The sequence below is a fragment of the Miniopterus natalensis genome, chromosome 6, assembly GCF_054644295.1.
Source record: "Miniopterus natalensis isolate mMinNat1 chromosome 6, mMinNat1.hap1, whole genome shotgun sequence".
Taxonomy (NCBI): domain Eukaryota; kingdom Metazoa; phylum Chordata; class Mammalia; order Chiroptera; family Miniopteridae; genus Miniopterus; species Miniopterus natalensis.
This window is the reverse complement of record NC_142086.1, coordinates 84,508,741-84,536,265: the sequence shown is the minus strand read 5'-3', so window position 1 is coordinate 84,536,265 and position 27,525 is coordinate 84,508,741. Positions and strand designations below refer to the sequence as shown.

The 27,525-nt window shown below is 49.8% G+C and overlaps 1 protein-coding gene across 1 annotated transcript; it reads left to right on the top strand.

Moving 5' to 3' along the window:
• The first annotated feature begins 496 nt into the window (after positions 1-496).
• On the top strand, positions 497-24,770 carry KCNJ6 (potassium inwardly rectifying channel subfamily J member 6). Its single transcript, XM_016220745.2, has 2 exons — positions 497-1,409; positions 24,445-24,770. The coding sequence occupies exons 1-2, from the start codon at positions 512-514 to the stop codon at positions 24,768-24,770; spliced, it is 1,224 nt and encodes a 407-aa protein (XP_016076231.2). The 5' UTR covers positions 497-511.
• Positions 24,771-27,525: the final 2,755 nt, after the last annotated feature.

Sequence of the window (27,525 nt, the reverse complement as noted above, 5' to 3'; positions counted from 1 at the left end):
GTCCCATTAGGGGTTAGGGCTTCAACAGATGGATATGGTGGGGTGGGGGAAGGGGGACACAATTCAATCAATAATAAATAGCATGTCCAAGGGCCCACATCTTCTAAGTGGAAGAACTGAGACTCTCTGAATCCCATCATTTCTTTATCCAAAGTGTGGCTCCCATGCCAGCATCTCAGGTGACGTGGGGAGACATCTGGCGGTAAGAGCAGACTCTTAGAACTTGCTGGTAAGGAGACAATGTCACAGAAGGGGCCCTGTCTGTTGGGAAGGGTGGTGAAGTTCCTACACAAAGGTAGACCGCAGAGCTCAAGAGGCCAAGTCAGCTAGAGGCCTGTTCAGGTGACTCCAAATAAAAATGGCTTCATCTGCTCTGTTAGTAGCTACACAGATGGCGTTTGGTTTCCCTTCCACATATCATGATTCCCATGATCTCCTAAGAGCCAGCATTTCATTTGGTTTTTCTTTTCTTTTCTCCAAATCACCAGCTAACGTCCTGGAGGGCGACTCCATGGATCAGGACGTGGAGAGCCCTGTGGCCATTCACCAGCCAAAGTTGCCTAAGCAGGCCAGGGACGACCTGCCAAGACACATCTGCCGAGACCGGACCAAAAGGAAAATCCAGAGGTACGTGCGGAAAGACGGGAAGTGCAACGTGCACCATGGCAACGTGCGGGAGACCTACCGCTACCTGACCGACATCTTCACCACCTTGGTGGACCTCAAGTGGAGGTTCAACCTGTTGATTTTCGTCATGGTTTACACAGTGACGTGGCTCTTTTTTGGGATGATCTGGTGGCTAATCGCGTACATCCGAGGAGATATGGACCACATCGAGGACCCCTCGTGGACTCCCTGCGTCACCAACCTCAACGGGTTCGTCTCTGCTTTTTTATTTTCAATAGAGACAGAAACCACCATCGGTTATGGCTACCGGGTCATCACGGACAAGTGCCCGGAGGGAATTATTCTGCTCTTAGTCCAGTCTGTGCTGGGGTCCATTGTCAATGCATTCATGGTGGGATGCATGTTTGTAAAAATATCGCAACCCAAGAAGAGGGCAGAGACCCTTGTGTTTTCCACCCACGCGGTGATCTCCATGCGGGACGGGAAACTGTGCCTGATGTTTCGAGTCGGGGATCTCAGGAATTCCCACATCGTGGAGGCTTCCATCAGAGCCAAGTTGATCAAATCCAAACAGACCTCAGAGGGCGAGTTCATCCCTTTGAACCAGACGGATATCAATGTAGGGTACTACACCGGGGATGATCGTCTGTTTCTGGTGTCACCGCTCATCATCAGTCATGAAATTAACCAACAGAGTCCTTTCTGGGAAATCTCCAAAGCCCAGCTGCCCAAAGAGGAACTGGAAATTGTGGTCATCCTAGAAGGAATGGTGGAAGCTACAGGTAAGGCATGTCCATCCTGTGGGATATCTGTGGGATATCTGTGGGGTCAATGGTCATTTTAAATGGGACCTCACATTCTTATTTATGGCAAAATATGGAAAACTGAACCTCACTCACTGTTGACACCATCCCCTTGCTTCATGAAATAGTATGCCCGTGTGGCTTATCCTCTCACATCTACCCACCAAGAAGTCTAACCAGTTAGCATTTTAAAAGCCCTTAGGAAACAATAAATACATTCTTAAAAAACACTCCTTAAAGTATGTAAAATTTGCAAATATTTACTTAAAATTTATCTCTAAAGCACTTTTTAAATGGCTCTAAAACATTGTTTAATTTAAATACTTCAGGTTATTTATTGCCAAGCCAGGAGGAAGAAGTTAAGCCTTTCAAAAGAAGCCTGACAAATTGCTTTAATAAAAATGCAATTTCCCCTCTTCTTTGGGAGCCATTTGTAAGGCCCATAGCATCGGTGCTTGTTTTTTTAATATCAGGTGAATACCTGGTGTCCATCTCCATACTCTACCTGCCTAACCCTCGGTGGACATAATACTGCAGACCCAGTAACTCTAGCAGGAGAGGAAAAAATTGACGATCCACTCATCATAACCCTGTTGACCCTCTGCTGTTAATGGCTAATCACTGGTGTGTTTTAGGGAAGATGATCTGTTCTCAAAATAGAGAAATGGTCTGTTTTTACTGAAGTATTAACTCATATCTGATCTTTACACTTTATACATCCCAACAGCAAAGCAGGTTCAATCTGCATTTATCTGTAACATTCCACAAAACAGAGCCATAAACTCTGCCTTAAGCTAACAATGGCATCCCACAGAAAGCGTATGGACTAGAACCCTAATTCCTTAATTTCTTTACTGTTCTTCTGAGTATCGGTAGTAGTCTTGGGATCCTGCTTATACAATCTGCCCTTCTGTGCATTGAGGTCCTCAGCTGGAGGCTCGGGGTTGGTTTATATAACCTGAAAATGCATGGCCAACAGCTTGGCCCCAGATTCTTCATCAACCCCTACGCTGATTCCAGTCATCCCATCAAAAGAAAGTCGTTGGGCCCACTTCTGCTTCCCTGTACCCAGCAGGCAAGGTCAGAACCTCTAACAAATTTCTCTCATGATGCTGTAAACAATCGGTGTGTAAATGCAGAAACCAATGAAAATGTGAGTGGCAGGCTTTGCGTGGAGCTCAGTGATCTGAGCGGGCTCCTTTCCATAAAACTAAAAGAACAGGGACCTAATCCGAAAACGGCTTTAAGGCGTAACAAGATAATGATTGTGAAATACTAAATAAGTGCTGCAAATGTGAACAGGGCTATCTGTAACTTTAGCCTGACTTTGGGTGTATTGGTGAAGCAATGGTTGTGTGTTTGGGGGGCTGGGGAGGAAGGAGAGAGGGAAGGAAGCAATCTAAACACCAAGCTCCTCATTTCCCACAGACCAGAGACTGCTCCCACTGGGCTGAGCACAGGGACTCTGGAGTCCCCTAGTGGTGGCCACTGAGATGCAGCCTCGGGCAGCATAAACCAACCCCCACGTGATGCAGTTTTAATATTAGATTTCTCACTATAAACTCTCCCAGCAGGACCTGGGGGCGGGCAGTGGACAAGCCTTGTTATAGTTGCATCTCTGAGCGCAAGAAGCAAACGCCGCCGGAAATGTGTACCTTCTGAGCTTCACAGTGTAGGAGCTGGGCTTCGTGTTCCCTCCAACCAAAGCTCAATCTCAAAAAAATTAATGAATCCAGAATAAGCAAATTGCCTTGTGATGTCCCTGAGTCGGCCTTCTCCCTGGGCCAGGCCCTGTCTTTCTGATGACAGCTTGTAATGGGTGAGCCTTTCCAGAGGGAGAAATGTCGTTTCTTGGTAATTAACAGCGATCCTTGCCTCTGAGCATCCGGTGGCCTTTCTCCTGCTTTCTCAGAGAAACAAGGTAGGTGCCAGGAAAAAAAAAAACACTCAAAACCTTTGTTCCTGGAAAAAAGGCAACGACTATTAATTGTCTAACAAAACAAAAAAACAGTTTTCCAACTTCTGGAAAGTGGAGGAAGTGTGTTCTAGAAAGTTCCGGGTTTATCGGGAAGCTGGACACGCCTTGATTCTTTCCTGAGGGGATCATACAATTCGTTGCTTCCAGCGCATCTGATCTCTTAAGCTTCAGGGGGATACTCTTCTTTGTGAGTGAAAAGCACAATTGGTGTTTGTGAGCATTAAACAGACCCTTGGGGGAAGAAATGCTTCAATGAGTCAAAGTCACAGGGAAAAAATAAATGTGGACCAAATGCACACTGAGGAAAACAAATTCACAAGGGTCTAATTATTCACTGTAGGGCTGGATGGGACATCAAGAGCCATGACAACAGCGAGCTGGCACAGAACAGCTTCCGCTCTGCTCATTTCTCCGTGCAGAAACGTCTGAGTTGACCTTAAACTACTACCAGTGATCTCAGTCAGCGGGCCTCTTTCAAGGATGAGCCCCACGCTGCAACCTTGGCGCAGTGCCCTCTTCCTGTCCCCCGTTGTGGGCACAGGCTGATCACCACGCGGCATCCGCTGGAGATCTGAGCCGCCCTGCAGGAGGCTGACGGCCGGGTCCCTTAGTCCCCGGGCCCGGCTCAGCACGCCGCTCAGCTCTCCACTGGGCGGATATCCCCAAGCAGCAAGCCTGCTTCGCCCGTCTCGGAGGGCTGGGCTCACTTTTAGAAAAGGAAAGCAGGGCCCTTGAAGGCATGGCGTGCGTGCTGCCCCGCCGAGGCCCTGCAGGCCCGGCCCGCTCCTTCGCGCCAGGACTTCTCTGGCCTCGCAAAAGGCCACTCACACGCCCAAAGGGCAGGCCCGCATCCTTGGCGCATGGCTTCGGGCTGGTCCTGCCCACACTCAGAAGGATGCGTGCAGTGGCCTCTCAAGAACCTTCCAGTCATGTGATTCTATTTTTGAAAATGAATCAAACCCTGGAAAATTCTGCCACCAGCCGCCCGGGCATCTGGGAACTGGCCGCTTCTCATCCCACAAATATATTTTTAAAGGGGGCCCTTTATGTTTCTGACACATGGGCGATTTTGAGATAGTGATGTTTACAGAAGAGTTCGTAGCTACGTAAACAAACATGCTCAGCAGCTGCAGCGAACGTGCGTTAAAATAGTAAAGCATTCATATAGGCTGTTATTTATAGAGGGCGAGCCGGCCTGCAGGCTGGCCAGCTCCACAGAGCCGAGCCCGGTGCCAGCCGGCTCCTCACTGGAGCCTTTCTGTGGATGAACTTCCATATTTACCCCCAGCGATTATGCAACTGTGACAAGCGGCCCTTTCCAACACCCAGCAAATGTGCCTCGTTAGGATAAATCCCCATCAAGCTTTTTTTTTTTTTACGCTTTTTATTACGGAAACTATAAAATGTATATATAATAGGCCCACTGGTATAATTAACTCCCACGCACTCATCATTTAATTTCTATAATTGTCAATTTATGGACAAAACTTGTTCCATCTATATCACTGCTCACTAACTGTCCCCAGCATCGTGTTTTACCTGCAAGAATGTCAGTGTGTGGCCTTAAAAGATAAGGATCCTTTTAAAAACATAATTATGACACCATTATGGCTCTGAAAATAGTGATCACTTCTTCAGATCTAATACGTAAGTGTTCCAATTTCCAATTGCCTCATAAATGTCTTTTTAGAATTTTTTCTAAGTCTGCTTGATGGAGTCAGGATGCAAATGAGGCGAACACACTGTGACTGGTTGTGATCTCTTTTTAGCCTCTTAATCTATCCCTGTGGGCTGTTGTTTTTTCTTTCCAAGTTTTTCTCAAAGAAGAAAACCTCTGAAAGATTTAAGTAAGGCGTGAAAAAGTGGGGCAAGTGGAGGGTTCAGGAAGCCCACTGAGTGACGATGTGCCGGGTAACTGTGCAGACGAGGCACCAGGGCCGGCCTCCCAAGACTTGGTGTGTACAGCCCAGGGCGAGGGGCGTGTGCTTCGGACGTGGGCGGCCCCCCAAACCGTCCGCCCCCAGGAAGCCCAGTCCCGCTGCCAGAATAACGTCCACGTGAAGAAAGTCACGGAAGTCACATCACTGATCTCAGCATTTTTGAATTGCTGAGAATTTTTGAATTTTTTTTTTTTAAATCCTCATCTGAGGATATTTTTTTTTCCCGTTGTTTTTCAGAGAGTGGAAGGGGGGGAGAGAGAGAGAAACATCGAGGGGAGACACATCAATTGGCTGCCTCCCACACACGCCCACCGGGGCAGGGGATGGAGCCTGCACCCGAGGTGCGCGCCCTTGGCTGGAATGGAACCCAGGACCATTCAGTCTGCGGGCCGACGCGCTAACCACTGAACCAAACGGGCCAGGGCTGGAAGGAGTCTTTAGTGGATTCTTACTTTATAGGTGAGGAAATGGAGGCTTGGCTAAGGCCAAGCAGCCGCTGGCAGAGCACGGAGCCAAAACCCAAGGCTCCTGACGCTGGTGCTGAGCCTCCAGAGTGGGTGCTCTTCGCAGTGGGTGCTGTGGGCGCCTGAAGGTTCTGTAGAGAAAGGCACCCAGAGAGCCAGCGGGTGTTTAGTGTGCAGACAGGCTTGCACCGTCAGTGCCTCTTTTTCTGTAAGGCTCCTCTGTTGGTCTCCAACGCTGTCGATTCATTTTTTAATAATTCTTTGTGCGTTCACATGAATTATTAAGATCCATATATTAAAAAGGGATATGCCGCCAAAAAGCCCTGAAATTGAAATTAGGTAAGCGCTGTCTGCAAATATACGCCTGGAGGAATATGTTGTTGTCAGATCTGGTCTTCAAGTATCGTTCTTCTTTTCTGGAATCAAAACGCCACTTCTCTGCAGCAGGGAAGAGTCTGAGCCCACGGAGTGAAAAGGCGGCGTTTCGCAGATAGGGCGGCTGCGGGTTGGCGTTACAGTGTTCTTAGGCCGTTTCTAGAAACGACATTTCATAGCCATTACCTTTGGCAAATCTTATTTTCTCCTCTTGATAAGTTACTGCTAATCCCTCAATTGGCAAGCCATTTTCTCCAGATTTACTATTTTTCTCTTGAGCGATAACCCCGACTAGCCTGGGGAAACAGTTAATTGATGGGATCTGAGATGGTAGGCATTTGGATAAAAAATCTGGTAAATCTCTATAAGGAGTAATGTTTTAAAAAATTCGAAGACATGAATTTATTTTTCCTAGATAGAAGTCTACCATTTGTCAGCATTAAGAAATCCAATAGTCTCTTCTTCTTCTGGCTTTAGGTTCAAGTGATCTACTCAGGGCTTCTTTCCAAATGCCCACATCAATGTAATATACCCAGGTAGTGTCATTAGCTGCATAAAAACTGGTAACACCTGCTCCCCAAATATGGTAAACACTTTGTGATCCTCAGCAGTTTGGGGACACTGTGTTCTGGTTCATCAAATGTCCTAACAATCTGAGGTTGGATGTAGGGCACAGTGCTAAAGTTTTCCATCACCCCTCTAAAGGGGAGAATACTGTGACTCTGTCAACATTTCCTATAGTTTAAAAGACATCTGATGTCCCGTAACAGGCAGTGCCTCAAGGTTACCAAATATTACTGTGGTTGAAAAGACCCAAATACTGGATAATTATAAAATTTTTCATTATTAAAACACCAGTTCCAGAAAATTCATTGCTCTCCCTTCTCCAGATGGGCCATGAGGAGCTACTAAAGTGAAAGTTCAGCAGAAGTCAGCGACGGTCACACAATATAAACAATTTAGAATTCAAACCCAAGAGGGGGAAATGGACTAGCACCTGAAAGTCAGCTCTGATTCCAACTCTAAAGTCAACACTCACGTTAGGAGGAAACTGCACCATTCAAATTAAGAGATGGATGTTGAATAGTGTGGGAAGCCTCTAATGAGTGTGTCCTTAAATAAATCGCGTTCTATGATTCCCTAGGACAGTCAGTAACACGAGTACTGACAGCATGTGCCAGGGAGGCAGTTCTACCCAGCATCTAATGGCCATGACCGGGAAAGGATCATTGGGAAAAGCACGTAAATTATTCACAAACACACACACACACACACACACACACACACAGCTAACAGCCAGGGCCGCTGCTTCCCCAGTTACCGATGCACCAACCTACTTACACATCGTTTGTGCTACTAATTATTTAGTATACCTCTTTTTTAAAAGTAACCCCAGCTGCAGCTCAGTTTATCTATACTTCTTTGTGTCATCTAGGGTCAGACCATCTTGGGTTCAAACCACAGTTGCTGCACCCACTGGCTTGCTCAGCCTCTTATGCCTCAGCTTTGCCACCCTAAAATGGGAACAGATGATCTAATAGTATTTAAGATGTTGAAAGGTCACCGTACCTACCTCACCGGTGACCTTTCCACATCTCAAATGCTATTAGATCATTTCTTCCTCCGTAAACCTCACAGGCAGCAGAGAGCAAAGCTTTGTGAGGATGGGGAGCCAGGCAGTCAGAAGGGCCAATCCCAGGGTTTAGGGACCTTGCAGCTAGTGCCTCTACGGAATGACAAATGCCTTCCCTCCGAAGGCCTCTGAAGGGTCAAAATGGCCAATGTTAACCTGTGATGACAGCAGGCACAAGAAATGCAAATTCACCATGTGAGAGTCAACGCCAGCCTGGCCGCTGCCCCAGTTACCTACCATGAATTACAGATCGATGGATCTGAATTAATGAGGATCACTGGGCTCAGAAAGGCTCTGCATTCCTATAAATAGTATCATTTCATCGTTACCATTTCTGCCTGAAGTGGACATGCATATAGATTATTCTCAGGTCTTCTGAGGCAACTGCTCAGTGAGGACGGGGCCAATGGTCTGCATTTGAGAACATGCCTATGATTCCAATTCCCCTCCCAGGTTTCTCATAAGAGCTCTGAGGTATCCGTTGAAACCTCAGTTTGGAGAATGTATTTTTGCGCTGCTAGCTCAACTCAGCTAAGTAATATTTACTTACATGAGTCCTCATAGATGCTTCTGCTTTGAAGTACAGATGCTCTTCAAAAAGTAGATAGTAAAAGTGAGTTTCTACATAGCCAATTCCATTGCTCTGTTTACTACGGATGATACATACACCGCGGCAGTCTGCGCCGGCTGAGTCACGCTGCAGTGACAAACAGCTCCAGAGGCTCCAAGCACAAGGGTTTCTCTCTCGTTCTCCGTGCACATCAGCCGGGGCTCTGTTCCCACCGCGCTTCCTCCGGGCCGCAGGCCGGCGGAGGCCCCTGGAGGACGTGCCGTTCTCGCGGCAGGAAGGAAAAGGGAAACGGCAGAAGGCCTCCCGTCTGCTCACCATTTGTTAGTCAGCGAGTCATATGGCAGGGCCTGGTGCCCGTGGAATGGCGAGTGTCATTCCCATGCAGGGACGTGAAATCAGTAATTGAGAACAAAACAATACGATCTACCGCAGACACCCACGCGGTTTCGGGAACCGGTAGACTGAGCTGGAAACTTGCTGCCAGCCAGGGTTTAAAAGGTGTGGCGGTCGTCAGCGTCTTCTCCAGATCTGTCCGGGTCTCATCCTCCGGCCACGTTAGGTCACACTGGCCTCCCGAGCACGGTCTTGCCTCCTTGGTCCTGTGCCCTGTGTGTTCTCCTCTTATGTCCTTACCCGCCAGTCCCCCCTTGACCCATTAACCTCCACGGGTGTCTGCTAATACTCACCCTGCACACAATATGCTTGAGAAAATCTCAAAGAAACATATTTGCTTAGAAAATGTTTACATAAAATCTTCCTAAGGACGGTCTCAGGGACTAGAGAAAAATGATGACCATCATCATCAAACCCCAGTAAAGGGTCCGGTTGCACATGTCGTAGATGGAAATCCCGACTGCGTTTATTAGGCTGGTCAAAGCCTAAGTATTTTTGTTATAGTGCTTTCTGGCAGAGCCAGGACTGACCCTCCCCTTCAGTGCTAACCTCTCTCTTCCCTCCCCTAAGGGCTCGTGCCCGCAGCAGGGCCCGCAGCAGCAAGCAGGCGCCTGGGGCGGGAGAAGCAGCGGCCTGGTGGCCCGGTGGCCCGGTGGCCCGGTGGCCCAGGAGGAAATCTGCCGCGTGCACTTTGCATTTGCGTCCCAGGGATGAGCAGCGGTTTGCTGACCTTTGAGAGCGGGCTAAAACGGAACCTCTGTTCAAAGCAGAGAGTCATCAGTCAACAGTCCTATTATTAACTTTGTGTTTTAAGGGGGAAAGTACAGGGACGGGCGCGTCTTTGTTTCAAGGTGCTGGCACTGACTTGCTTGTCCTTCTAGGCCAGCTCTGCTGCTCTTGGGGTGAAGAGTGTTCGCACTACTGAGAAGTTCCCAACGCTTCTCACAGCCATGTTTACCCCTAGGTCAGTCCATTCGGAGGTTGAACATCCTAAACTCCATTCCAGCCCCAAAGGGCCTTCCTTTGTCCACACTCCCCTCACCAATCCCCTCACCCTGTGTTCTTAGGAGGCTGAGCAGAACATACAGTAACAGTCACTAATGAGAACACAGCCCTGGCTGTAGATCACACAGGCACCCAACACAACCCTGCCTCTCTCAGGCCGTTATGGGACTCAGTCCACGCAGAAAGGTGTCCTTACAGACTCATCAGAAATGCCTCCGATCATACAGAACAGCTTGCTGTTGACACAGGCCCCAAAGTGACATTGCTCAACCCTTCCGGTCACTGCCCCAAACCAAATGTGCTGGGTGGGGAGATCTCACAAAGGCCCATGACGTGCTTTGACTCTACTTCTATCCATCACAGGACCTTGGATCAGAATTATTGTAACAAACTCTCAAATAACAGTAGCACAGAACTTTCCTTAACAAACATCATTTCCCCTAGAATGGATTTTCACTGGGAAGCACCCATCAGCACGTAAACAGAGCAGCTAGTCATTAATGAGACGGCTTTTACCCAGTTCCTCAGAATTAGCCTCATTTTGGTTATTTACAACACAAATCAAGATGTATAAAAAGCAACCCCTTTTTGGTATCTATATTAAGAGTAAAACTTAACATATCTAATCCAGCCCTTTAATTCTAACTTTAACTAAATAACTAAATTTGAGGGAAGGGACTTTAGAAACTTGGGCTAAACAGATGGTTGCTTGGCATGTTACTGGGGAACTGTGGATCTTAATGGGAGATCTATTTCTTAGAGAATGTCGAGTTGTCGATATTCTGATCTATGCATGCTATGGTCCATTTTGGTTTAGAAAAGGAAGAGCTTCTACAATTTTTTTAAGAGCATTTTTGTGCCCTAACTGCAGCCATAGGCTATTATCTGGGCTGGATGCCATTCTTGGTAACTGCGGTGCTGTCCCCAGAATTCAGGAAAATACTCATAGGCCTTTGGAAAAGTCATAAATCTTAAGGTTTCCTAAGACTCCCACAGCAAAAGCCTTTTTATCCTACGATGTCTGATACAAGTACAAAGTTATGTAGACAGTTGCTAAAGTCAAAGACTTACCCCATAGAGTGCCCCATCATTTCAATGCAAAAAGCTATTTTATTAAAAGTCCTTGGTAGACAGTCCTTGATCTTTTATAAATTTAAACAAGATTCAAGGGGGAAATGGCTACTGTGAGGTACATGTTGTAGAGTGGAAAGCCTTGGATATAAAAGAAAATTTTACTGGAAAATGATAAACCTCTGGACATGGAATAGTTTAAAAAAATGGAGTGATTGGTGATTTTTTTTCATATACATGGATTTTTAAAGTAATTTATAACATGTTGATTAAACACAACTTGCATTGCAAAATACTATATTGCAAAGGAAATGACTTTTATAAGGACCACCTCAGAGTTGGTTGCAGTGAATGTCTCTCATCTTTCCAAGGCATCCACCCAAAGTTAAGTTCCCTAAGGATACAGTACCATGGGCCAGTGAGGAAGAATAGGTTGGTGGCTTGGGTCATCTGAGAGCCAAGCTCTGACTCAGCCCACGACCCAAGCCAGCCCTGATGATGGGGAGGACTCCTGCTTCCCTGCTGTGCATTTAGTGGTGTGAGGAAAGGAGCCGCAGCCCACCCAGTACCTCCCACCCAACTCCTGGTGCCTGGCATGAGATACGTAGGAGACTAAGCCTTGTCCTTCACAATCAGTCATGAGGTTCAAACAGCCCAGTTTGACATGTCATTTGGTCTGACACTCAGTGCTAACCATTTTCTTACAATTAGGTTGTTGAATCTAGAGAGAGAGAGAGAAGGAAGGAAGAGAGGGAGAGAGGGAGGCAGGGAAGACAGGAGGGAGGCATCTATTGAGAGCCTATGTATTAAGAACTGGGGACTGTGGATGGATGGATGGATGGATGGATGGATGGATGGATGGATGGATGGATGGATGGATGGATAAGTAACTCCCTGAGAGAGCCAGCCTGAGCTGTAAATGCCCCTTTCTTGGGAGGCTTAGAGAACAAAGACACAGCATAAGAACACTGAGCCCCTTAAAAGGAAAGAGAAACACCAGGTGGAGTCCATTTGAGGGGGGAAGTGAGAAGAAAAGGAAAACACTTTTCCTACCGACTTTTCTTGTCTCCCTTCTCTTTTATAACCCACCAGACCCTTGAAAGTTTGCAATTTTGATGTGGTTCCAGAGCAGAAAAATCCATCAAGATTTTATCTGGCTAAGGGCAGTGGAGGAGGGTAGGCGAGCATCGTTGTCTTCGTTACTAGGACTCTGTCACTAGAAAGGGGTCGCTTTTTAAAAGCCGGAGACCCTGACAGTTCTTCTGCAAATGGGACTTCTCACTTAATTGTACTTTCAAGAATATGTATACACATATATAATATTATATATGTGTGTACATATACATACCTACATGGACACTATATACATATATACATGCATATACACATTTCTGTATATCCATGACACATATATTGAGTGATATCTTTGCTACAATTGAATTCTGTTGGTTCAGTACATATGCTAAGACTTCTCCACTCGACCGCTATTATGCTCTCTTTGGATCTGACACTTCAGCCAGCACTTCCACCCGTAATGTCACTGTGTCATTACCTTTTCTAAAACAGTAGAAAATACTAAGTAACCAAGTCTGGTTTCCAGCCCAGTATCTGCACAGGCAGGTCTTAGTAACGAGCAGTGTCAGGTATCTCACCTGCACCGCGCCCTCCCTCCCCTGGCCATTAGAATTCAGTATCACAGAACAAGCCTTGCCGGTGCTCGGTGCTCGGTGCTCAGTGCTCGATGCTCGGTGCTCAGTGCTCGGTGCTCGGTGCTCGGTGCTCGGTGCTCGGTGCTCGGGGGAAAACGGAGCCCAGCAGCAGTTGAAGTAGTAAAAGCAGATTTTAATCAGGAGCTATTACAATAGGAGGAAAGGGACCTCAGTACGGAGCTGGGCTCAATTCCAAATCCAGCCCAGGCGAGCAGGGATCTAGGGCCCACCGGTGGGCAGAGGGTGCCAGTGAATGAAAAAATACTAAGAGGAAACTCAGGGCTCTGGGGGATCTGGCTGAGCTGGCCTAGCGGGTCCTTGCTGAAGGTGGGCTGGATGACCGGACGTCATCCGGGGGACGGTGAAGGATGAGGAGCCTGGTCAGAGATTGACGGTGACCAGATATGGGGGGTGCGGGGTCTGGCTAAACAGACTTGGCAGGACTTTGGATAAACCTGGGTGGTGCAAAGACATGGAAAGTCAAGAACTAGTTGGGAGGAGGGCTCAGGGGAGGCTGACTAAAGTTGGGTCGGGGAGAGGGCCTGTCACCAGCAGAGGGACGTCCCACCAGCTCCATTAGGCTGCGACACGAGGGTGAGGCTCACCGGGGACAGCCCTGGGCTTGGGATCAGAAGACGCAGCCAGAGATCGGCCCTGCCGCTGGGCCTTGACCGAGACGCCCGGTTTGCCTGGGCCCGGTTCCTTCACCCGAGGCGGCCAGTGCCCGCCCGGCGTGGGGGGTGACACAAGCGCGCAGCACAGACTCGGAGCTGTAGTAGACGGGGCGGGGGGCTGTTTCTAAAATCCTGGTACGTCTCTGCTCAGAAGTCCTGCTCACCTGTAAAACGGAGGCGGTCGAAGCTTCTAAACGTGGAGTTAGGGACAGCACTCATCCTCGCGGGAGCGCGGCCGCCCCGCTGCGACCCCGCACGCGGAGTTCAGGTCAGGCCGCCGCGGCTCTAACCTCCCTTCACGAGGGAAGAGCACCTGTGTCCCAGGACCTGCTGCGCGGGCGGGAGGCCTCCCCACTCAGGCGTCCCACCTGAAACCGGTCGGCCGGGAGGGGCGCCGTCCATCTCGGGTGGTAGGACTCGCACTCAGTGAACGAAAACATTTTCAATCACCCAGGATCACTGAAGATGCCGTAAGTAGAACAAAAAGTCTTCATGATCACCTGGCACTTGTTTGGCAACTTGATCCACCCAGATTCCAGAATAGGACCAAGGACGCGGAGGCGAGGAGAGAAACGCCGCCACGGGAGACTCCACGTGTCCATTCACCCAACGTGGCGCATGTCAGCTGGTAACTGAGACTCGGCATGAACACGGACAGGACCTGCCTGCTTCCCTTCGAACAAGAAATCCTAACGGGCTCAGCTGACTCGATTCCCAGAGCAGAGGAGATTGGAAGCAGCGGGTGAAGAGAGGAGACAGGTTTGCCGAAAGCTGGCTCGTTGGAAGCAGCGACAGCGGAGTCTGGCGCTGGGTGGGAGAAGCCCAGAGCTGTAAATTAAAGGCAAAAAGCCCAGATGCGAAGCTGTCTGGAACCACACCTGAGAGGAGGCAGCGCTCCTACCCCGCCTTGTAATCTCCGGAGGTCAGCTCTGCGTCGAAGGACAGATATTATTTGAGGCCTCAGCAAGATGGCATGAAATGAAAACCACTCTCAGTTATACACGGTGTTGTCTGTCTGCAAAGGACGGGGGAGCGTTGCCACAATTTGGAAAGATTCTGGCCTCAACTGAGAGGGGTCTGTTTATTTATATTGCAGTCTGAAGGAGGGGAACTTGGCCATATGAAAAACCCATCCTGTGGCATGTGATCCCACGTTAATGAGGTTTGGGTTGGGCCCAGCAGCGTTTTCCCCGCCCAGGCTGTCCCAGGCGAGGGCACTCCTGTTACGCTGTCTAACCAAAGCCAGCAACTGAAGCACTGCTGAGGGCCTGGGGCCGTTATTTTAATGGTGTGCCTGACGGTGTCCTCAGCCCTAAGGGGCCTCTCTGTGTCCTAGAAGGATGCCCCCGCACCCCGCCCTTCTAGGACCCCTGGGTGCAGGCTCCCCGGAGTGAGTGAGCAGTGACCGCTCTACTGGCTGACAACGGTCCCAGCTCCTAAAGGCCAGGGCTCAGAGAGGACAGCATGGCCCGGAGGACAGACCTCCTGCACCAGGCAGCTATGGCACCACCCATGAGTGACCTGGGCGGGCCTCACTTCCCTCAGGAGGGACCTTCACTTGGCAGAGCATTTCTTAGGAGCTCGGTCCGCACGCCTTTAGGGATGGCATGCACTCTGGGCCCTGCCCAGGCCTCCCCGCCTGCCCAGCACTCACGTCCACTCTCCCCTCTCTACCTGTCAGGTCTGTGTCCAGGCACCTGGGCACACAGGAGTTCGAGGCCTGCATCAAATGCAAAGGTCCACGTCTACACTTGTGTCCTGCTTAGTCACTAACGAGAGGGGGGACGCGTGCAAGTCACAAATTAGAAACACCAGATTCGATGATATTCCTTAAGTCATGGTCGTTCTTTCCTTCCCACATGGCAGCCGCCTAATCTGCCACCTGCAGAGCCAGTTTGACTTGGGTGGTGAATCCCCTTTATTTGTTTCTGTCTAAAGTGATTTCGATTTTGCTGGCCGCTGACCTCAAATGTGTATAAAGGGAAAGCTTCTCCGAGCAGCCCAGGGCAAAGCCTTTTTATTGCCAAAAGGGAATCAACTTCTTGCTCCTGATTTCTTTAATTGTAACTTTAATGTTTTTACATTAAAAGTGAGACTTGCACATGGTTAAAAATTAAAATAGTACAATATAAAATTAAAATTAGACAATATATAATGAAAAACACATCCTCTCCCACCCTCTGTTCCCAGTCCTGGCCCCGGAGAGAACCACTGCTCACAGTCGCTTGTATGCCTTCCAGACATGTCCACACACATGAAATACATATTTATATTTTATTACACAAACGGGAGCATACATTCTGCCCATGATTAATGCTTTTTTTAAAATGTGACATAACCCAGCCGGTGTGCTCAGTGGTTGAGCATCGACCTAGGATCCAGGAGATCGCGGTTCGATTCCCAGTCAGGGCACATGCCTGGGTTGCGGGCTCGATCCCCCCACTGGGGATCGTGCAGGAGGCATCCGATCAATAACGACTCTCTCATCACTGATGTTTCTATCTCTCCCTCTTCCTTCCTCTCTCTGAAATCAATAAAGGCATATTTAAAATATAAATAAATAAATAAAACGTGACATATACTATAAATCTTTAACACAGTAACATATTCTTTTAAACTGCAAAATAATATTCTGTTTTATGGATGTACAACCATAGAACCAGTGCTCTATAGATGGATATTTCGACAGCTTCCTACAATTTTTCTATAACCAGCAACATCACAAGGACTTTGATTTCCATAGGCTAGGTTCTTAGAAGTGGGATTCCTGGGGTAAAAGTGGGCATGCACATTTCACTTTTAAAGATGCTGCCCGGCTGCCCCCCACGGGGGGTGCTGGTGTACAAGCCTCCCGGGGGGGGGGCGCGCACCTGCGGAAACACGCCTTCATTCCCTCTGGGTGCGGATGACTCCAGGCACAGCTGAGCATCTTTATGTATATTTATTGGTGTTTCTTTTCCTGCCCTGTGCCCATTTTTTCTAATGGATTTTTAGTCTTTTCATATCAATTTGGGAAGACTTATATAAAGGAAATTAGCCCTCTCTCCATTATAAGTTTTACAAATATCTTTCACAGCCTGTCCTTGTCTCATGGCTTTCTTTGTTAGTTGTGGGGGTTTTTATCTTTTGCCTACAGAGTATTTTCTTTTGTGTAGTGAAACTTATCAGTAGTTTCCTTTGTGAGGTCTCAGTTTTATGCCATAGGAATGCTTATGTTTTGAGAATGTAGGAATAGTTTATGTCATGGAAATAGGCCTTCCCTATCCCTATATTGTTTAACATAAAATAATTCTTCTAAGTCTCCTTGTAGCCCTTTAAAAGTTGAACTTCTGTATTAAATTTATTGGGGTGACATTGGTTAATAAGATCATATCGCTTTCAAGTGTACATTTCTACGATACATGATCTATATATTGCATTGTGTGCCCACCACCCTCAGTCAAATCATCTTCTATCACCATATACTTGGCCCCCTTTCCCCTTCGCTGCCCCCAACAGCTGAACTTCCAGACTGAGATCTGTGATCCAGCTGGACTCGGCTGGGGGCCAGCTTGCCTTGTGCTCTGAATCACCAGCTGATTGTCCTACGCTGTTCACTCAATGACCCATTTCTCTCCACTGGCTTGAATGCTCATCAGCTCTGCACTCCGACCCTTATCAGCAAAAGAAAACAAAAGTCAATAAACACTCCTGACCTTTGGGTGATGGTGACTATGTCCAATATTAGCCTAAGCTCCCTTACATTGCCTCTGCCAACACAACAGTCACACTCGTTACTGTTGAAGTGTGTCACCCAAAATTCTTACGGCGAAGCCCTAACCCCTGGTACCTAAGAATGTGGCCTTATTTGGAAATAGGGCCATTGCGGGTGTAATTAGTTAAGATGAGGTCAGACTGGAGTAGGGTGGGCCCTACTCCAATATGACACTAATATGACTACTCCAATATGTGCACATTAAAAGGGGAAATGTGCACACAGACATGTGCACCAGGAGAACACCGTGTGAAGGAGGCAGAGACTGGGGGACTGCAGCAGAAACCAAGGGACACCACAGATGCCACCAAACCCTCAGAGCCAGGAGAGAGGCCTGAGCTTCTCTCTGGTCCCATAAGACTTTGTACATACCACTCAAATTGCATTTAACACTTCATAATGTGAATTTCTAGCCTCCTTTAAAAGGAGGTATCTGTGAGAGTAAGACCTGTGGGCTGGGCAGACAGCAGGCGCTCCAAAGGTGTGTGGGTGAGTAAACGGATGGACAGATAAGTGGATGGACTGTTGGCTGGACAGATGAATGAGTGGATGGATGGGTGAGTAGATGAATAGGTTGATGAATAGGTGGGTGGGTGGGTTTATGAGCAGGCGGGTGGATGGATAGATGGATAGATGGAGAGACACAGCTTCCGATCTCATGGAGCTTCCAACAGTCAAATAAAAATAAGGTTAACTATATATTCAGAAGAAATTTACTAAGGAAAAACGTTATGGAAGATAGATAGCCTGATTAGGATAAAACCATATGGAAGAAGAGCACAAATTTTTAATACAACAACAACAAAAGGGGGTGGGGGGAAGAAAGGGACAGGAGAAGAACAGAAAAGGCACCGGTATTTTGCAAACCCAAGGATTTGGTTCACTTGAGCAAAGTAGGGCTATTTCAGGTTGTTTTTACTGATTTTCCCCCAAAGGATGGGAAATGAACTCTCTTGGCCGACTTGCTCTCCGGGTGGGCCGCGGGCGCCTACGCATGCCCAGTGTGCAGCAGGATGGGGGGGCGCAGCCACTCTCCCAGCTCTGAGCTGTTGCCATGGAAAAGCCATTGTCTCCCGAGCTGCTTGCCAGTGTCCTCCCCCCCCCAGGCTGCCACGCTGCAGCAGGTGGGAGCTTCCTTAGGCCAGGGGAGGGACGGGACCCGGCCACAGGGCAGTGGGCACTGCCCGCATCCTGGCATCTGGGGAGAGGGACTCAAACCAATTATGGATTTCTGCGTCTGCACAGTCTGCGCAGGAGCCCTGTCCCTATAGTCAACTGGAACCAGAACTGCAGTCACTCCTAATACGGTCTAGGGTCCCAGCACTGGGAACAGTGGAGGCCATGAAGGGATGCAGAGCCTCTGTGAGACCAAAAATCTCCAGCAACGCTGGCGGCCCCTCTGCTTTCTCTCGCTGCTCCTCGACCTTGGCACAGCCGACATGGGGCTTCACTGGGGTCCGTCCTGGGCTTTGCAGGGTGTTTTGCAGCATGTCTCTGGCCTCTACCCTCTAGATGCCAGTAACACCCTCCTCCTCCCCCAGCTGTGACAATCAAGTGTCTTCAGACATGGTCGGTGTCCCCAGGAGGGCAGAGTTGCCCTGCTGAGATCTGTCGCTCCGGAGGGACGCTGACCTCTCTGCCTTCCCCTTATTTGTTCATTCAGCCCCTTCGCCAATGTGCCGGCGCTGGGCAGACCTCAGCTGCCCAGCACCATCGGCACGTCCACGGCCCTGGGCGCCCCCTCTGTGCCTTCCACAGGGCACTCTGTCCGAGCTCATGCACCAGGTGCCCGCTCCGGGCTGGTATCCAGTACGATGGCAGGCCCAGGGCCTGCCCTCAGGAGCTTAGTGCCCACCCTGCCTACTGGACCAGGTGCTCCCCGAGGTCACAGCACACACGCCTGACCCAGAGCAGGGCCATCTCCTGGGGGAAGGCCCCTCAGCGCTCCCTCTCAGCTGCAGACCGCGGTCAGTGTCCCAGGCCGTGGACCCCACCAGCCTTGCTCGCCCCCCTCAGACCGCAGGCCCTCCCATCGGTCCTCTGCCAGCACCCGTCAAGTTTTCCGGTGCCCACGAACCCCCGGGCTCGCAGCCTTGGATTTCACAGGCCTGGGTTCTGCGTTTCCTGCCAGCTCCAGCTCCTCCTGCTGGTCTGGGGACCACGCTCAGGGGTGGAGGGCCAGGCTCCCTGCAGAACATCAGACAGATGCACCCGCCGCCCACGGACATGGGCTCGTTCACCCTAAAGATGACTCTAGAATAGGAACTTGGGGGTCGGGGTAACAGAGACAGACTAGGGGTAAATCTCCAAATCTCCTTCCCAGCACAAGGGTGTCTGCTCGCTGGTTTGAAATTGCTTCCAGGAGAAGCAAAGGCCCCTGGTGACAGCTCCGGCGGTGGCCCGTGGAGACACCCGCTCCTACCACGCGCCCTCCTGGGGGCTGGAAGCTCCTGCGGCTGGGGCAGAGCAGGGGCGCCCAGGGCTAAGGCGGCCTCCCTCCCAGATCCGGGGTCCCAGGAAAGAGCGAGGCGCGGCCCCCGCGGAGAGCCGGGACCCAGGACCCCTGAGGCAGCCGAGGCGCCCGGCAGGGGCACCTGTCCTGCACGCGTCCGCGACCGCGACGGCACCCCGCGGTGACACCCGCTCCTCCGCGCTGACCGGAGGCGGGCGGCCCGAGCCCGGCAGCCAGGCGGGCGCGAGCGCCACCTCGTGGTGCAGCGGCCACACCGCCCGCCCCAGGCTGAAAAACACCCGCTAACTTTATTCCTTCCTTTCTGAGGTTTAATCTGTGTGGTACCTATGTCTCCGAGGTGTAACCATCATCTCTGAAAGTCCAGATAAAAGAAAAAGACTCTGGGGGTTGCACTGACCATTAGTGCAAAAGTTGACTGAGCACCGGCTGTTGTCAGACGCAGAACCTGGTCTGTGGCTCAAGAGCTCAGTCCAAGGGAGACGCTTAGAAGGTGCTGCGAAGGGTGTCCACGGAGTTAAGTCCAGAGCCCATGGCAGCTCCGGGCCGGCCTACCTGAGCCCCCGGGGAGGCTGGCCCCAGGCTCTCAGGACCTCCCTAAGTACTTCGGCTTTTGCTCTCAGAGGCGGTCGTGGAAGGGGTGGAGCAAGGAGTGATGAGATGTGATGTGCATGTTTAAAGTATCATCCGGCTGCAGTGTGGGCTAGGATGACCCATGTCCAGGTTTGCGTGGGACCAGGGAGTTCCTGGGCATGGTGGGACATTTCGTCTACCTGCCAGCGAGGCTCTGTAGGTGACACTGCCAAGCCCGCAACAGTCACAAGCCCAGGTGGACACACAGCAGCCATGGGGTCAGCACCGCCCTGGGGCAGCCCCTCGGCCAGCAACCGGGACCTGCCCTCCCACCGTCGGCCTGTACCAGCACCTGCATTTTTATCAGGCAGCCAGCGTTTTAAGTATTTCCGAGGGGGCGGCTTTTGGGGGGATTCTCTACACAACTATATTGCCAGAAACAGAAACGCTGGTGGTTTTACAAAAGGCTTTGAGTCACTGCCCGTCAGGGAGGGCTGGGAGGAGCCAAGAGCGCACAAGACTGAGTTCCGAGGTCACAAACTCAGGGAAGAGTCACCGTACCTGTGGCAGCCCCATGCGTCAAGTGTGCATCCGGGTGCTGCGTGAGGCCGGAGGACGCTGGCTCACTGAGTCTCCTCACAGCGGGGAAACCGAGGCTGGGCGCCCCCCTTCCCCTCTGGGTGGCTGCGTCCCCAGTCTTTCCTCTGCTCTTTCCCTCTTTCGTTCCTGCCTCTCTCTTCCTCCTGCCGCCCTTTCTCCCTCCCATCTTCTTGGCCACATTCAGACCTACCTGTTCACCCTAAAAAGTGTGTGCAGCATTGCCAGGGCTCAGGGTCACAGAGGATCTGCCCCGCGTAGAGGGGTGGCCACTGTCCCCCACCCCACAAGAGCTCAGTTGCCAGTGGGGGCATCCTGAGAGCCAGGCTCACTCTGAGATTTCTCTCCCCGTCGGTCACACCGTCCCGGTTCACATCCGTGACTTACTGGTGCGAGTTCACAGTCAGGAAGGGGACCTCACAGGTACCCATTTTGCTGCGGGGCAGGGTCGTCTGCTCACGCCGCCGTCTCCAGGAGAAACTGGAATAAAGCAGAAAGCAGGCACTGCCTGGAACCCTGCTCGGAGCTCCAACTTCCCGCCGAGTTACGCCCTTGGAAAGCGGCGAGGACGAGGCAGGGAGCTCCGTGAACACATCTTGTTTGGAAAACGAGCTTGGAGTATCCCCAGCTCGGTTCCCAGCTAATGTAAAGCGGAGCACAGATTACTCATTTGGGGAGCGAGAGCAAGGAGTTTTATGTCTGAAATGTGGGAGCCAAAATTTCTAGACAGATACTTCGTGTTTTGGGGGGCAGAATGGAGAGAGGACCAGCCTGGGAATCGGAGGGTCTACATGTGCCTCCGGCTCTGCCACCAGCCAAGTGGATGGTCTGGGACAAGCGGACACTGTCTCTGTTTCCCATTTGTAACAGGAGGAGTGAGGTGGCCTCCAAAGTCCCTTCCAGCCTGCATGAGGCAGGATTCTGTGCCACAGAGGATGTTTTGACCTCGACATCTGGGGTTTGCATCGCCTGGGGTGCCTTATGAATAAGCACAGCATTAGGGTGCATTTTCTCCTTCCATCCATCCATTCTGCAGGCAAGCAAAACAAAAAAACCTCTCTCACCACCCACTTCTGCAGGGCTTTTAAACCACTGGAAAGTTGCACATTTTAGCAAATGAAAGCTCTCCCCAAGTGGCTGCGCAGCCACAGAAACTCGCAGGGACCCGCCCACGTGCAAAGGCATTTCCAGGAGATCCGGGCTTTCTCACCCAAACTAAATTGCCACGTCCTGCGTGTCTTCAGGGACCAAAGGCTGCTGTCTCCCCGTTTAATTCGCTGTAGGTCCCGCCGTACGCGTGCGAGGCTCTGCTCTCACTTTTCCTTTCCACTTAATCCCTGAAATGAATGTCTCGGTCATGCCGTGGCTGCCGTGAAATCGGTTAATTGGGCTGGGAGTGCAGAGGGCTATGTCCACTGTCCACACCCGCAGCAATTCCGTCCCATGGGCAATAAGGGATAAATTAGAATAAGAGTCGCATATAGGAGGTGGCCGGAAAGGGGACGGAAGGGGTAGAGATGGGATGAGACTTTTCTGAATGTGTCCTGTTATGCTGACTTAATTTTTGAACCATTTTAAATCCTCAAATGAAGTACCAATAGGAACAAATGAACCTAAGTAGATATAAAATAGACAACACGGCCCAAAAGAACAATGACTGGAGTAGCTTGGACGCAGTGCTTTGATGATCCCACCTCAGCGGGAATAGTCTCAGATTAGAAAGGGCTGCAGAGACATTTTTAATTTTGCCTCCCAGGTTTGTGGCTGATGGTGTCAAAAGAACAAAGAGCACCTGCGTTATAACAAAGGTGTTTTCTTCATATCAGACGAGGGGTCTGCGGCCCTCGCTTCCCCTCCGGGAGCAGCTCAGAGGACTCCGAAAGGAGAGTGGGCTTTGCGGAACAAAAGGAGGCAATCTTCAGGCAGCCCCTGACGGATGGCAGCCGTTCGGTCGTGTTGGGAAGCGGGGAAGCTTCCTCACTGGCGGTCCAGTGCGCCTGGCAGTCTCTGCCTGGCCCGCTCTCTCCTGGCTCATCCCGGGGCTTTCCGGGCTGAGTAGAGTCACTACAGATTTTCCCGTGTCAACCTAAACCGCATCCGCTCCTCCACTGTGCGATCTGAGTCTCCCATAAACAAGTCTCCTGTCGGTTACTGGGTGTGGTGATTCCCAAACGGTTTGTGCGCTTGAAGGCTAGAGCCAATGATAAACCTACAGGTGGTTGGGAACCCAGGTTCTCGCTGTTGGAGAAGAGACAGACACACAGCGTTGAGCAGACTGAAGACAAGTCCTGGAGTTTGCAATTCGATTTGAGGCGATCTCGTGATTTTGTTAAAAAGGTATGAAGGTTGCTTGGTATCTCCAAGCAACTTCCTGAAGGGCTAGGGCCTCAGATTTGGTAAAGAACAAACACATTTGTGCAGAGGACAAGAGAAAAATGGGTGGGCTCAGGAGGAGAGCTGGTAGAAAGACGCAGTGGGAGGTGGCAGGGAGTGGTAACTGGGGTTAGGCAAATGCTGGGCAGGTGTGGTTGGCACCAAAGATCCAACACTCAGTGGCGGCATCCACCCTCCATTTTATATTGTAAAATATCAGTGGGAGGCACTTATAGGAGTTATAAAGATCATAATTAACACACGGTCCCTCTTTCCAAAAATAAAAATAATAGTGTACTGGCTGAAGGCATAGGCTGTGGAGCCTGACTCCCTAAATTAGACCCTGGTTCCACTCTCACTGGTATGAGGCTGCTAAAGCTGGCACAATCAAGTACCGCAGACTGGGTAGCTTAACCAACAGAAACTTATTTTCTTAGTTCTGGAGCTAGAAGTTCCCAGATCAAGGTGCTGTCAGGGTTGGTTTCTGGTAGGGCCTCTTTGCTTGACTTGCAGACAGATGCCTTTTCCCCCTCCCCACGTGGCCTCCTCTCTGTGTGCACAGGACAGAGAGCTCTCGGGTGTCTCTTCCTCTTACAAGGACACCAGTCCTAGTGGATTAGGGCTCCACCCTCATGACCTCATTTAACCTTACTTACCTCCCTAAAGTTCCAACTTCCAGATACAGTCACGTTAGGGGGCTGGGGCTTCAACATACAAATTTTGAAGGCACACAATTCAGTCCATAACGCTGTGTGATCCAGGATAGTTAACTAACCTCTCTGCACCTTAGTTTGCTCATATGTAAGAGATCATAACAGCATCCATCTGAGAGGGCTGATGTAAGATTCGATGGTTGAGGCACATAAAGCATTCAGCACCCGGCATACAATAGACACGCAATAAACTGTTTATGACTTCATTCAATACTTAATTTGCGAATGTATCAACTACTTTGGTGAGAGTAGAATTAGGAGCACACATGTAGAATGCCTTTTTTAGACATTAAAAAATGCATATTTCAATTTGTTTTTGCAAAGCTGAAGGTGAATCTCACTGGCCCTCCAATATTTGGGCAACAGAAGAAGTTCAAGTGTTTATTGAAGGGATTTTTAACCTGAGCCTGAGGTGGGGCCCATTGTTATGTAAATGATGGCAGTTGGCTGAACCCACTGGAGGGGAATCATTCTCACACACTGCAGAGCACAGTGCCTCCTTCTGACTCGGGGCTCAGTCCCCAGCAGCGTTGTCCCACCAGAAGGCTCATAAACACAGTGCATGGCACTTGATTACTGCGCCAACCCAGGGCTGTTCTTCCTGAGAATGAGGACAGTGAAGGTGTCACCCTATACAGGTCACAGCTGCAGGCAGCAGCCCCGCACAGCTCACTGGGGGCCCACACTCACACTACCAAAGCCTCTGCTCTTCTCTCTGCAGGAATGACGTGCCAAGCTCGGAGCTCCTACATCACCAGTGAGATCCTGTGGGGTTACCGGTTCACCCCAGTCCTGACACTGGAAGACGGGTTCTACGAAGTCGATTACAACAGCTTCCACGAGACCTACGAGACCAGCACGCCCTCCCTCAGTGCCAAAGAGCTGGCCGAGCTGGCCAGCAGGGCAGAGCTGCCCCTCAGTTGGTCCATGTCCAGCAAACTCAACCAACATGCAGAACTGGAGACAGAAGAGGAAGAAAAGAACCTCGAGGAGCAAACAGAAAGGAATGGTGACGTGGCCAACCTCGAGGATGAGTCCAAAGTGTAGTCCCCTGGCCGGGTGCCCCTCCTCCTCAACCTGTCCCCTGGCTGGGCACCCCTCCTCCTCAACCTGTCCCCTGGCCAGGCACCTCTCTTCCTCAACCTGTCCCCTGGCCAGGCACCCTTCCTCCTGTCCCACCAACCTGTCCCCTGGCCAGGCACCCTTCCTCCTGTCCCACCAACCTGTCCCCTGGCTGGGCCACCCCTTCCCCTGTCCCACCAACCTGTCCCCTAACCAGGCCACCCCTTCCCCCATTCCCCAACCTCTCCTTGTCTCTCATCCTTGTGCTTTCTGTCTCTTACTTTGTTCGTCCTTTATTTATATTTTATTTTGGCATTACCAGAAAAATCTTCAAGGTGTAAAATATCTACCTGCCCTCTCTCACTCAGATTGACGAGGTAGACATGGATTTGGTTAAGGTGTGAGGTGCCCTCATTGGTGGCCCAAGCCTGTCTCCTCCCTAAATACCACACGCCCAGCTCCTAGAGATCTAAGCTACTTACCTGCATGTGCTATACAAGCCAGATCACTCAAAAGAGTGTGTCAAAGATGTGGCCTGGGATGCATGGTAGGTCTCCAGTGCCTATTCACCCCTGCAGTGAGACAGAGCATAGCCCTCACTTTCACAGATCCCAACACAGTTCATCTCCAGGGCCAGGTGTTTGCCCCGTGTGGGCCTTGCAGGTGTAGGACCCAGGTGACGTAAAGACGAGACACTGTACATATATATATGCCTTATGTAATTATTTTCTTTTGCAGTTAGTAATAAAACCCAGCATGTACAAAAGTACTGTAGAACACAACTTCTAAATAATGTACATAGATATATAATTACTGTAGGTTTAGATATATACGTTTAGAAATAAGATGTAAAAAAAGAAAAAAAAAGATTCTCAATGTACAGTAGGTATTTCTGTTCCAATGTCTTTGTTTTCTGAATTTCTTTGGTCCCATTGACTGCTGGCCCTTTAGTGCATGGCCTTTGTTCTGTGTCCCAGACTGGCAGCCTGTTTGGGTACCTCACTGTTCCCTCGCTGATCCTTTTTATTGAATCTAACAAGCCATAGGTCTGGGGGAAGTTGGGAGGTCTAGTAGATGGCAAAACCCACCACCAATATACTGATATACTGTGAAATGTTTACAAACTGAGGTCTCTTTTTTAAGATAACAAGGGCCTCACTGACTAGCCTGGGGAAGAATTCCAGGAGGACATTCTCTGGCATGTCACCAATGACGTGTTTATGTTTTTCACATGAGTTTGCTCACCCTTCTTAGTACAATAGTTTGGAAAACATCTACAAAACCACTGATTCTCCAGTTGTTCCATTCTGTAATCGTGAGGAACTACAGACTATTGCAATGAGACATGGCAAGTGAGCAGAAGATGGTTGGGTCTAAAGCCATGAACTTCATGAAGGCTCGTAGTATCTTTGACCTCACACACTGACTTTATCTGGCACTCTTCCTGACCCAGGGGCTTATCCATCGACTTCTTGCATTGTTATTTATTCCTGTTCTTTTATTATTATGAAATGACCAGAATTCAGAGTTCAATGATTACACCAACAATCTTGGTAACTAAGAAATCTCTTAAGAGTATGCCACAGCTTAGAAATAAAATCCAAAGTGTCTCTCAATCAAAAGAAAACAAAAAACTTCAGCCTTAATTTACCTTAATCTGCAAAGAATGTAGAAAGAGAGAGCGAAAGAAAGAGAGCAAAGAAGGAAGGAAAGAAGGGAGAGAGGGACAGGAGAGAGGTATTTTGTACTGAAAACCTAAATTTCAATATAAAAATTTTTTCAAGTAAAAAAATGGAAGAGATTCTTGGACAAAATGTCAAGGGCAGGTGGAGATTTTGCACTGTAATAGGTCTTTCACATTAATTTTACAATTTTCAACTGTTCCCTAACGCAGTCACCCATCATAAGTATCCACTGGCTGGATTCAAGTTCATTTTCAGCTGCTGCAGCTGTGCTGTTTGAGGCTTTGCACCATGGAGGTCAAAGAGCTCAAACCAGCTGTCCCTCCCTGTTGACCTTGCTTTTCCTGACCAGATCGCACAGGCCTTCGCAGTCGTTTGGGGACGTCTACTAAAAAGCGTGTTGCGGAGATAAGGGACGGGGCTCCTCAGTCTAACATGGAAGTCTCTCTTCTCCCACTTCCAAGACTTTGCATCAGGACAACTGCTTCTTGGCACTGACTTTATGGAAAACAAAACTGTTGGCATAGCCCTTTCTTGTTTGCCAACATTTCACTCTTTGCATTGAATATCTTGAATCATTTATTCATCCCACACTCTACAGAGGAGGCTGCAGTCAAAGAGGAGGAGGGAGCCCCATACACTTCCTGCCAGGCCGCGGGGAGGGACTGTGACCTTACCTCCATGGAGCCTTATAAAGGGCGCTCTTGACTTGAGGGCGCTAACCCTGCGTATCACCAGAGTTGCAAGTCTTGGCATGGTAGCACAAAGCAAAATCAAGCAGGGGTTGCAAAAAGTCTGCTGACTTAGCTCCTGCAGACTCACTGGACCTTTTTAAATCGGTTACTAAGGCTTAACTACAACACACACCCTGGTGTCTGGTTGGAACAGCAGCTCGGGGCCCTTTAGCACAACTGAACAAAGAGCCTGGACAACCCTTTGGTCACGCACACGTCAGTTCTGTATCTGGGACAGGGCACCTGGGGGTGAGGCCCTCCCTATACCCGCTGTCTTTGGTGTCAATGTAGTTGGAGACAGAGCATGAACCAAATCTCGTTTTT